The sequence below is a fragment of the Trifolium pratense genome, linkage group LG5 (genome assembly GCF_020283565.1).
Source record: "Trifolium pratense cultivar HEN17-A07 linkage group LG5, ARS_RC_1.1, whole genome shotgun sequence".
NCBI lineage: Eukaryota > Viridiplantae > Streptophyta > Magnoliopsida > Fabales > Fabaceae > Trifolium > Trifolium pratense.
Genome location: NC_060063.1, coordinates 39,058,147 through 39,070,195, shown reverse-complemented (window position 1 = coordinate 39,070,195; position 12,049 = coordinate 39,058,147). Strand labels below are relative to the sequence as shown.

The 12,049-nt window shown below is 33.7% G+C and overlaps 1 protein-coding gene and 1 pseudogene across 1 annotated transcript; one reads left to right on the top strand and one right to left on the bottom strand.

Annotated features, from left to right (window-relative positions):
- The first annotated feature begins 918 nt into the window (after positions 1-918).
- On the top strand, positions 919-1,475 carry LOC123887003 (annotated as a pseudogene).
- A 616-nt stretch (positions 1,476-2,091) lies between these two features.
- LOC123886990 (probable histone-arginine methyltransferase 1.3) lies at positions 2,092-8,828 on the bottom strand. The gene is made up of 15 exons (XM_045936253.1): positions 8,585-8,828; positions 7,755-7,817; positions 7,291-7,393; positions 6,545-6,691; positions 6,345-6,448; positions 6,152-6,250; positions 5,980-6,049; positions 5,664-5,760; positions 5,265-5,319; positions 4,615-4,698; positions 3,837-3,914; positions 3,310-3,413; positions 3,026-3,198; positions 2,791-2,942; positions 2,092-2,521 (listed from the first exon to the last, which is right to left on the bottom strand). The coding sequence occupies exons 1-15, from the start codon at positions 8,768-8,770 to the stop codon at positions 2,501-2,503; spliced, it is 1,536 nt and encodes a 511-aa protein (XP_045792209.1). The 5' UTR covers positions 8,771-8,828; the 3' UTR covers positions 2,092-2,500.
- Positions 8,829-12,049: the final 3,221 nt, after the last annotated feature.

Sequence of the window (12,049 nt, the reverse complement as noted above, 5' to 3'; positions counted from 1 at the left end):
AAGGTATTTGTTTTAACGTAATCTAGTGGCTAGAATATTACTTTTAAAGTGAATAAGTGGGAGTATCAGGGTTCGAAACCTGGTTGCTATATAATACATGCAATTTTCCTACCAACTAAGTTATACTTATGGGAACAACTTCACTCAAATATTTACATAATAATGAACCATCTGTGTATATATATAAGCTACATGCTAACTTTATAAATAGGCGGAAATAAATATGCTAGTAGTAGTGATATGATGATTTCTTTTATAAAATCATCTCTGCACACAGTAATAAACAATATTATCATGAAAATATGTTAGTAGTAGTTATATGAAAATCTTCTCCAAAAAACAGTTGTGATATGATAATACAATTTTCTGGTTTTGTCTCTCTTCTTGCGGGTTTTGTGGACGCCGTAGCCGAGAGCTTATTGCTGCCATATTGGGCGAGGAAGGTTGAACAGGAGGGTTCAACCGTCTTTTTCGAACTGGTGTGGTAGCCATAGGACACTACTTTCGTATTTAGGAAAGGAAATTTAGCGTGTTCGGATCTTATAATATGAAATTTAGCGTGTTTCGAATTGTAGAAACCAAACTAAACTAAGACCAAAATTAAGGGTATTTTTGGATTTTTTGGGGATTTAAAAGCAACATGGGGGCTTAAAAAGCAATTTTCAGCAATGTATATACCTCTGCGAATTAGTGACATTTCACTGCCAAGAGCCTTCTATAGGGAAAGTAATCAAAGTTACATAATTTTAATTTTCTTTAATTGAAGCCTTACAATATAATCCTAACAGCAAATTTATCCAAAAGCCTTATGAACATAAATCTCATCCTTTTTATTTTGAGTTAAATAGTGTTTACCCCTAGCGAATTTTGATTTACCCTTGTAATACTTTTTTTCGATTACCCCCTATAATGTCAAGATTATGTCATTTTAACCCCTCATTGAATAAGTTAATATGGCCAATCCTGTTACTCATGCTGAGAGATGTTTGTGTCCACCCATGGAATGGTCTGCTCCTCATAATTTTTTGAAGGTGAATATTGATGCTGGGCGTGATAATCTGGGTAAAGTCATGTGGGGGATTGTGATTCGTAACCATAACAAAGAGTTAATTTATGCAGCGATGGAAAAATCGAAGGTGGTTGCTGAACCGCTCTTGGCTGAAACTTTGGGTTTAAGGTGGGGAATGCAAGTTGTTAGGAACCGTCATCTTAGTAATGTTGTGTTCGAATTAGGCATCTGTTGTTGTTAACTGCTTTAATGGTATTTTAGATATAGCCAGTATTGAACCTTTTATTAAAGATAGTCTTGAGCTAGCTGTTTGTATTGAGGGCTGTTCTGTTGTTTTTGTGAATCGTTTATGTAATAGTGCTGCTCATGAGCTTGCTCAAGCGGTTAAGACTTTGGATCTCGTGCCTGGACGGGGAATGCCCCTTTAAAGGACTGGTCTTTGTTTTCCTCTTCTCTGTTTATCTAATGAATGAGTGGATTGTCAAAAAAAAAAACTTCAAATTGCGTCCTTTTACCCAGTGATGTTGACGAATTTTGATTTACCCCCCTCACTAAGCATATCACATCATTTATGAGGAATCTTAAGGCAGCATATTCCACGAGGCTAAAAGCACAAAATCTTAACATTACAAGGGATAATCGAAAAAAAAAAAAATTACAGGAAATAAACCAAAATTCGTTAACATTACGGTGGACACTATTTTACCCTTTTATTGTTTACTCAAGTCTCATCATTATTCAATAGACCAACCTTGGTTGACTCAATCTCAATTTTAGAACCTTAAATAAATGAAGACAAACTCACTTAAAATCTCAATTTTAGAACCTTAAATAAATGAAGACAAACTCTCACTTAAAATATGTCAAGAAATTGATCAGACAAGCTAATTAGCTATAGACACACTTAAAAACATATTTCTGAACCTTAGAGGAGCTATTTTGACCAAGATAATGAAATAAAAAAATTTAATCAAATACTCCCTTGATAAATATCCTTTTAAAAACCATTTCCAATAATACAATTCCAAAGCAACACAACTTCAACTTGAAATTATTTTTGACAGAACTTCAAGTTGAATATAGTTGGCAGAAGTGAGATTTTCACCCACTGGCCGAAAAATGATTCGTTTTCCCCTTTTCTATGTGGATTGTAGCTGATATTGTGGCATATTCAAAATCTAATAATTTTACAGCAGCTCTCAATTTCTCCAGCCATAAATATTCAATATATTACTGGTTAAATATGATGCAATCAAATACAAAATCAGGATCACAAACACTCACAACACACAACAGATGCAGTTTTGAAGAATTTACAGGCAAGGGGTATGTCCAGATAAAGACGGACATGTTCCCCTAACTAGCTGATTCATGTTACAAACAGAACACGGGTTAGCAGTATTCATCAACTTATGCATTCTGCATATACGAGTCAATCTCAGCACGTGAATAAGGTGAAGGCTGTTGCATTATCTCGGTGTCATCCAAATCTTAAGATTGGTTCTTTACATCCTGCCAAATAAACTAACATCACTGACAACCCTTATGCATAAAAGAAGAAAAGAATTGCTAACAACGCCTTTGTTTTCAGGAAATTGGTTTTCGTCAATCTTTTTAATACGATAGGGGTTACCTATAGAGTACCATAAGAGCGGTTTCTAGTACTTTTCTCATGAATTCCGGTATAGAAGCTCCCCCAACAAATTTTCCATTAAGGAAAATAGTGACTTTAAGAATAAATTAAACATGGAATGATAAATAGATAATCATAAATTCAATACCTGTGCCGATAAAAATGGTTGAGGTTGATGATCTTGGGTTGACGGATAAGCTTGAGGTTGAGACATTCTATAGTATGGTTCTTTCAGATCAAGTTTACAGGATGATGTTTGAAGAATCCCTCCTTGCTCAGCGCCAGGACCCCACATTTTAGCTAAATGCAAATCAATATTTACTTAACGATTACATAGAGCAAGATGTATATAAATAAATTATAAAAAAAAAAAAAAGACCAACCTGACAAGGTTAAATAGATTGTGTAACTCTGTGCACTGTGTGCAATCAAGTGCAGCCTGCCAGTAATTTCTTGCCCCGCCATGACATAAATAGGTTGGAAGAGAACACAGCGTAACTGATACCAATGAGTTACCGGTGAACCAGGGGCAGTGGTAAGCCACCTTTGCACAGAACTGTGGATTTGGAAAAATTGCATCACAAATTAACTGGTAGGAACAATGACAAGTTGACAACCTTGATGAATAGAAAAAGAAGACAAACTGTAGTATTACAATAATGGTTACCTTCCATTGAACAGTACATCAAACCAACATGCTAAACCATGTACTCTAGCACCCACACTGGCTATAAATCTGAGAGGAATGTCGATTTCATACAGCTCTTCTTCCTATAGAATAAATAATTTATTAGGTACACATTTGAATGTAAATTTTTTTTTAAGCAGTAAAAGAACATAACACCAAAATGAATATAACTAAGTTCTTAACCAGCAGTAGAACTGTTGCAAAACACGATGATGATAATCCCAAAAATACATGGCTTAACCAATAAAGGTCTCGGAATTTTTATTCCAATGGAGAACCCAAGAGATGAAGACTACCAGATGAAAGTCTTCCATAGAAAAGGTTTTTCGACATGGAAATTTGATGTTAAAAGAAATGCATTAGATGGAATACAAGCATGAAAATGATATTAAAACAGATCAGCATGCTTTATGAAAAGGCGGAGATTCGTCAAACCAATGAGACCTCAAAAAATAAAATTTCTCAACATATAAAATAGGCATCTCAAAAAAATAGTTAATGCCTACCTTTATTTTGGTAAAGTCCATCGCATGGAACATAGAAGGAGATATTAACAACCTTGGATCAAAAGCATCCACAACAGGCTGCATGGATAAGATAAAAACAATGGAATAAATATATCATAAATTTATCAAACACCATAAATTTTAGTAACAGTTGGAAATAAAATCATATTGATTTTCCACTTTCCAAGTGGCCTAAATTCTTTGAAGATCAAGTAGAATAGGTTCAACGCATAGGAAGAAACAGCGATAACTAAATTACTCCTGAAATTGCATTCACTTTAAGTTTGGTTAATCATGAACACAGTCCAAGATTAGTTCATTTCAAGCGGCTTATAGAATTCTACAATACCTCAAGGGAAAAAATTAGGAAAAAGAATTTCATATAAAAATATACTGGAATGCAATTATTGAGTCTTATACTGCCAATGTGACTATGCAGGGTTAGCTACCAACAGGAGGTCTTTAATTGGGTATTGTACCTTTCCTAGAGGAAATTGAGTAACTTGGAAAAGTAAAAGGAAAAAATGTGGTGGCTCCTTCTAGTGCTAAAGCTGGTATTGGGCCATGTCACAAGTTATTTGTGAACTACTTTGGCTAAAACATATTTTAGAAGATATGAAGATGGAACAAGCCTATAAAGCTTTATTGTGATAGTCAAGGTAGTTAAAATCAAGATCCTACCAAGATTTTATAAATAGATATTATTCAAAATATAATACCCTTATATGATAAATTAGAAAACTTCACTTAATTTTTTGAAACCAAGCTGGTATGATACCTGAGAGAAGTATCCTTGAAAGGCAGTCCCGTGTAAGGGCGTCAAATCAACACCATAATAGTTTTGTTGCTGCCAGAACAGCCCCTGAACAGATAGAGTAATATAAAGAACAGTAAAAAATACAAGGATGGATCCTCTTATCGACATTCACTAAAAGAGTGCTAGATAATGATACAATTCTGACACACATTATGGAACCAACAGCTAACAACTTGGATTCTATAAAGCGAAAGGATTTTAAAGTTTGGTGATCTTTTTTGGGTAATGTCATCCAGTTAACTAGAAAACCGAAGCAAAGCTCGGTAAGAGATACATCTGATTAGATGTGCCATTCATTTGTGGCATGTGGTAATCCAGAAGAGGCTTTTTACAAATTTAAGTTTCCTTTATGTTATCTTCATGCTAACATTAATCCTGAGATAATTCATTTAAATAAGAAAAGTATGAAATACCTAAAGATTATATGCATGTTTACACAAACAAAATTATGGATCTTAATAATAATTTCAATAAACATATTTATCAAAATTCACATATACACACATCTTTCAAAGTCTCATTCTTCTTACGAGTTACAAGTATGCATGTGTGTATATTGTATTGAAATATATCAAAGAAGTACATGTACATATCCACATATGATTACGCACCTTACTAGCAATTTCAACAAACAAATATTCATCACTGAAAGGTGCCATATGAATCCTACAAAAGTAATAATTCCAAGGTTATGAGGAGACAAATAATCCTTAGATATTTGTAAATAGTTGGCAGGAAAATGCAAACTTCAAAATCCTAACCATTTGGAACTAAAAATGTAGCATTTTCAACACGAAATTTTGCATTTTAGAACAAGCATCAATACATGAAAAATGTGCTGCAAGAAATTAAAAACAAAATCTAGGTATACATAACTTTTAAAGGGAATGTGATAATCTTAACAACTTTCCTCTTGTAATAGCATGTCAAAATAACACTTTGTAGTATGACAGAAACACAAACAGAAACTATAAAAAAAGAAAAAAGGATGGTTCAAAGTTCAACCATACCTTCCCGATGTAGGAAACATTTTGCCATTAGGGGTAAGAAACCTATCTCTGGCAATAACATAAGACTCCAGCATTCTTTCATTAACTAACAAGGTGCCTGCACAACACAGAAATTTCCAAGTTATTAAAGTTCCAGCAAAATGGCTACAAGAACTATGTTACTACCCAAAAAAACGTATATAAAATATTTACAACACAACTTATCTCAACACCAAAGAGCAGGAACAGAAAAAGTTATTTAAAAAATGTAACTTAACTAATGCAAGAAATATCATCATTCATTTAGTGACTGGCTGCAAGCAAAATATGAACTTACCCATGGGCTCAGATATCAGAATATCTGCTTTCTCTGGCAATACAACATCCTCAACTCTTCCTTTGATAACCTGTATATATAATTAATAAATAATACAGGACATATTTCCCTGACTGGTCCAATAACTAATGAACAGACTACAGAATAAAACTGAAAAGAAAAAATATCTCACGGTAATTCGTTGACCCAGTAGTGGGTTCCCAGCTATAAGTTTGCGTGCGTATTCTGCCATTTCAGATGCTTCTATTGCATATACATGTTTTGCACCTGCCTACAAAGGAATGACATCACTGCTTTCAATATGAGAACGAATAACACTTTGCATGTGATACAATTAGACTTGGCCAACAAAGGTGCTAAGTTACCTGAGCAGCAAATAATGACAAAATACCACTGCCGGCGCCAACATCAACTACTACACGACCAAAGAAATCAGTGCGGTTCTCCATAACAGCAGCATAATATGTACCTACAAAAAAATAATTGTGAACTTGTCGAATAAATATATTTATAGATACATTTAAATAAATTAATGAAAGACTCCTAGCATACAATTAGGTATAACCTGTCCTCACATAGTCCTGCAACATATTTTGCTGATGAAGAAGTTGTCCATAATAATGAAAATACATTTTTGCAGAAGATGGCTCTATCTTTTCATCAAATTTGCTTTTGGAAGTCATTGCATTAGTTCCATTCGTTATGTTCCCTCCTGAGTTGAATAATCAAATATGTAATTAAACAAATATCCTATCTTACCAACAAAGAAACTTAATGTGCAAACAAACTACACTCATAAAAGTATAATTAAAACAAAAAAGTATATAGATGATAATGAACCGGTTGAAAATGAAAACATTTAACCAATAAAAGTTATTTGATGGGGAATCTGTCTTGAAACACTAATTCAGATGCTAGCTGAATCAAACATGAATAGTAATGTGATAAAATAAACCACTTTTTAAGAAAATGATAAAATGTCATAAATTTCTCCAGTAGAAATTGATACCTGTCAAGTATCATTTTACAGTATCAACTAGCATTAAAAATATCTTAAACACCATTGAACCATATCGATAATCTAAATATATGTTGAATGATAACAAGAATTAAACAATAACAATATGCTATAAACAATTGTTTTACTCCTACATCCTTTGACTTTTATGAATGTCATCTAATCTTATAAACATTCACTAGGTTTATATATGTCACTCAGCAAACCAAAGATGAGCTGAAGTAATCAAAATCAACACAATTTGGCATAAGCCATTCTACAACAATGTTTACACAAACTTTCCAAAGTAGCACCTTGAACATTGAATTCCTTCTTCCATTGTTGGAATACACAATGGAAGGCCTCACTCTCTTCCTCATTTCTAAACTGTATAGCAACTCCTCTGGAGTAAGATGTCTGGTTCAAAAATAGCATAGTTAAAAGGCATAACTATTTGGCAGTGTATCAACTACTTAAAAAGGAAACAACACGACACACACACACACACACACACACACACACAGCACAGGAGCATAAGAATCGGTGCTAGTAGCCAAAAAAACAAAAGACAGCAATATTAAATTCTGCAGGACCACAATATTAATTCATATCCATCTTATCATATCTTACTAGGAAACAATTTTTGGAACACAACATTAAAATGAGATATAATTTGATGTCCATGTTAAAGAAAATTAAACACTGTCAATATGCTACTAAACTCATCAAACAATACTAATTGAGGTTGTAATAGTGATGATTATGCATTAATTTGTACCTGTTTGCCAGCATCAGAACCTTCCACTATGCAAACCGATTGAACAGGACCTAATCTGAATATCTGCAAAACATAATTACACAACAATCTTTTTAGTCAGAGAAATGTTGTTTGAAGACCAATTTAAGACACCTAAATTTGACTACATTTTAAATGGTTAACGCAGTTCACACATGTGATTCACACACTTCAATGAGTAGTTAAGGCCTAGCTCAATTGGCAATGCCGATATTGCTAGGTTGGACACCTTCATCCGGGTTCCAACTTCAGACCTCGAGTTGTGTGTGTGTGTGTGTGTTTTAGGTGATATTTGTCACTTCGTCTGCCGACCCAAAAAAAAAGGATAATTCATTAACACCCAACTGAATTTTATTAACCATGAATTTGAAGGTTATTAACAACAGTTTCACATGTTCCAACTACATGCAATTATGCACACCTGCAAATTTCGCTTAATCGTGATATATTTATCAACCAAATCCAACATTTCATTTTATCTTATTTTTGGTAAACCAAAATATTAGGCATGCCACCGCAGAGAATAATCTCTCGAAACTAACATCTTCCAACAAATGTTTCTCCATGGGCACGGGCCAAAATCCAACATTTCATTAACCATGGCTCAAAACTACTTTAACCATTTAAAAAAAAAAAAAAAGTTGAATTTAAGTATCACAAATTGATATCCAAATAACACTTATGTTTCAACAACCAAATATTAACCATTTAATTACAACACTCTTCATCATAAAGTGAACCTAATTTTCAATAAACAACAAAAAAAAAAATGAATTTGATGAGCTTTTATACGTTGTGTAACAGAATTGAACCTGAATATCTGGAAGGTTAACATGGAGAGCAATCTGGTGAGAATCGTGGTGAATTTGAACAGCGTTGGTGGTGAGGCGGACAATCCCCGGCGAAGAAGAAGAAGAAGAAGAAGCTGAAGAGAGCTGATTGACACATGCCAAAGGGAAGTCTCTCTGCTTACTCTTTATCTCCGCCGATTCTGCCATTATCTCTGAGCTGGTTTAATCAATATTTATTTTTTGGTTAATAAATTTGTATAAGGGTCTGTTTGGTTCAAAATAGGGGGAGAGGAGGTGAAGTATTTTTATAGAGGGGAGGGGAGGGAAGGGGAGGGGAGGGAATTTTTTTAATTACATATGTGTTTGGTTCAAAAGAGAGGAGAGGAGGGGAGGTGAGGTATTTTAATTAAATATATGTTTGGTTCACAAGGGGAGGGGAGGTATTTTTAAAGCTATTTACTTTTTTACCCTTAAAAATCTTATAACACTCATATTTTAAAAACTAATATCTCTTTATTATTACATCAAAACAAATAATACATACTTTTCAAAAAAAAAAAAAAATCACATCCGAACATAACAATAAACAACTGCACACATAAGTTGAGCTATAGCTCTTCGACGCAAATCAAACCATCTATTTTAATAGCAATTTCTCGATCTTGATGATCCATCTAATTCAATAAAATATTTTAAAAAAATAAATTTCACATATAATAATTTAACAAAACTATCAATACTCCTATAAAAAAATTAACATTTAAACTACATACATATAAAAGTTCATATACACAAATTGACACAAATTAAAATTGACATGTATATAGAGAAGAAAAAGGAAAAGAAAACGTGGTGATGCTTCTCTGAAATTGAAGTTGGAAGAAAAAGAAGGAAAACGTGATGCAAAGGAAACGTGATACATATATATATATATATATAGGGGGCTTAGGGATGGCAGAAAAACCCAAACCCGTGAGACCCACCCGAACCCAAACCCAAGTCAACGGGCGAAACCCGAATTGACTGGGTTTGGGTTTGGGTTTGGGTGACACCTGAAAATATGGGTGCGGGTTTGGTATCACTCAAACCCACACCCGAAACCCATACACCCACCCGAAACATGTTAAAATTACCTAAATACCCCCACATATATATATATAAGTCTATTTGAGAGAGCTTGAAGATGGAATGCTTGTGTTTGAATTTTGCTTGAAAGTTGGAAGAACTTAATTTTAGTTTAGTTGTAATTTAATTTCTTGAAAGACTATTTTGTAATTTTAAATTCCTTGTAATTTTAAACCTATGTTTTTGCTAACTGATTGACAATATGTTTAAATTCCATTGTTTTTGCTTAAATTTACCTTGTTTTGCTTAAATTTGCAAAGTAGTACAAAATGCGTTGTGGGTTTGGGTTTGGGTGTAAAAAACCCGAACCCAATGGGTGTGGGCGTGGGTGTGGTTTTGCCACCCGAACAGATTTGGGTTTGGGTTTGGGTTTGGGTTTGGGTGTTGATTTCGGGTGTGGGTTTGGTATTACTCAAACCCGCACCCGTGGGCGCCCGTTGCCATCCCTAAGGGGGCTGCTAATTTAGACCCAGTTGGGTCTAAATTAGCAAGGTGCACCTTTTGAGTTGGACAAAAATACCCTTTCTTTTTTTTTTAAAAAAAAAAAAAAAAACATATTAGCGCTGATCCAGTGTCGCGCGCCTACCGCAGGACCACCGTTACAGACCGTTGATTTCCATCAGACGGCCAAGAGATGATCTCATCATGGCTGTCGGATCAATCAGACAGTCCAGATCATCCATCTCCATGATAAGCCAGCGCGTGCACCACACTAGATCTGCGCCTGGAGAGAGAAAATTTCATTTTTAAAAAGCAGGACACGTGTCAACTGCTGGGTGGTTGGCGTGTTTTTTTTTTCATTTAATACTTTAAACTCAATTATTTCATTGTAAATTAATTTTTTATTTTTTTATTTTTATACCAAAATTCATAATTTTTTTTTGTCTACAAATAGAGACTTGGTTCGTTTGATTTGGACACAAAAAAAAAACTCAATTTTTCACTACCTTTAATTATCTTTATATAATACTGTGAAACCATTTAGCTGGTAGAATGGTTTCACAGTATAACTCTCTGAAACCATTTTACTGGTAGAATGGTTTCAGTGAGTAATTTCTTAATTGTTTGCTTCTGAAACCATTCTGAAACCATTTAGCTGGTACAATGGTTTCAGAGCGTTGTACTTTGAAACCATTTCACTTATAGAATGGTTTCAGGGGAGTTGATTTTTAATTGTTTGCTTCTGAAACCATTTTACTGCTAGAATGGTTTCACAGTATAACTCTCTGAAACCATTCTTCCAGCTAAATGGTTTCAGAAGCAAACAATAGTTTTTAATTACCGTTTTATCTCATTTAATTAACGAAAAATAGTTTCAGGTCTCAAAAAATTTCATAAAATATACCAAAAGTTCCAGAATATTATCTAATATTTTATTAGAAACAAATAAAAACACAATTGGTTTCAGAGTACAAATCTATGAAATTATTATTATTATTTGTTAAATGGTTTTAAATAATCAGCGGAATTTGTTAAAATAATTTCATGACTTGAACTAGGGAGAGTGAGGTACACAAGAGGGTTCTAAATAATTCATAGTACGTTACATAAAATTTTGGAAATTTTTTATGGAATTATAATATTTTTAATTACCTTTTTACTCATTTAATTAACTAAAAATAGTTTCGGGTCTCCAAAAATTTCATACAATATACCAAAATTTCCAGAATATTATCTACTATTTTATTATGAAACAAAAAAAAAAAAATAGAGCCTCCCTGAGGCCGCACGCTCCCCCACGCGCCGCCGGTGAGAGTGGGCGTGGGCGACGCGCACTGTTCATCGTCCCTCCCACCCGTTTTATGCAGAAACGGGTTGTGCGACCCGGTTTTTGACCCGGTTCGATCTCCCTCAATACTCAACGAAACTCGACGTTCCTTATATGGATTTTGATCATTTTTCAATTTTACAAAGGTTTCCGGTATTAGTTTTTGAAATCGGCGTTCGATTCGCACGTAAAATGAGGTCGAAATTTGGAAGAAATTTAAAAAATGTAATAGTTGTTCTATTGTTTCAAAAAAAAAAAAAAGGGTATTTTTATGATGCAAATTACATACATGCCCCAGTTGCTCTATTGTTTCAAAAAAAAAAAAAATGGGTATTTTTGTCCAACTCAAAAGGTGCACCTTGCTAACTTAGACCTAACTAGGGTCTAAGTTAGAAAACCCCATATATATATATATATATATATATATATATATATATATATATATATAAACGAAGGAAAAAATACCGGATTATGAGCCAGCAGCAGCACGAACAAGAAGAGGCAGACAAGGAGTATGGGCAATACAAACAACAAAGTCCTAATAATAAAAATGGTAATAAGGATAATATTGGAATTCTAAAATATATTGAGGA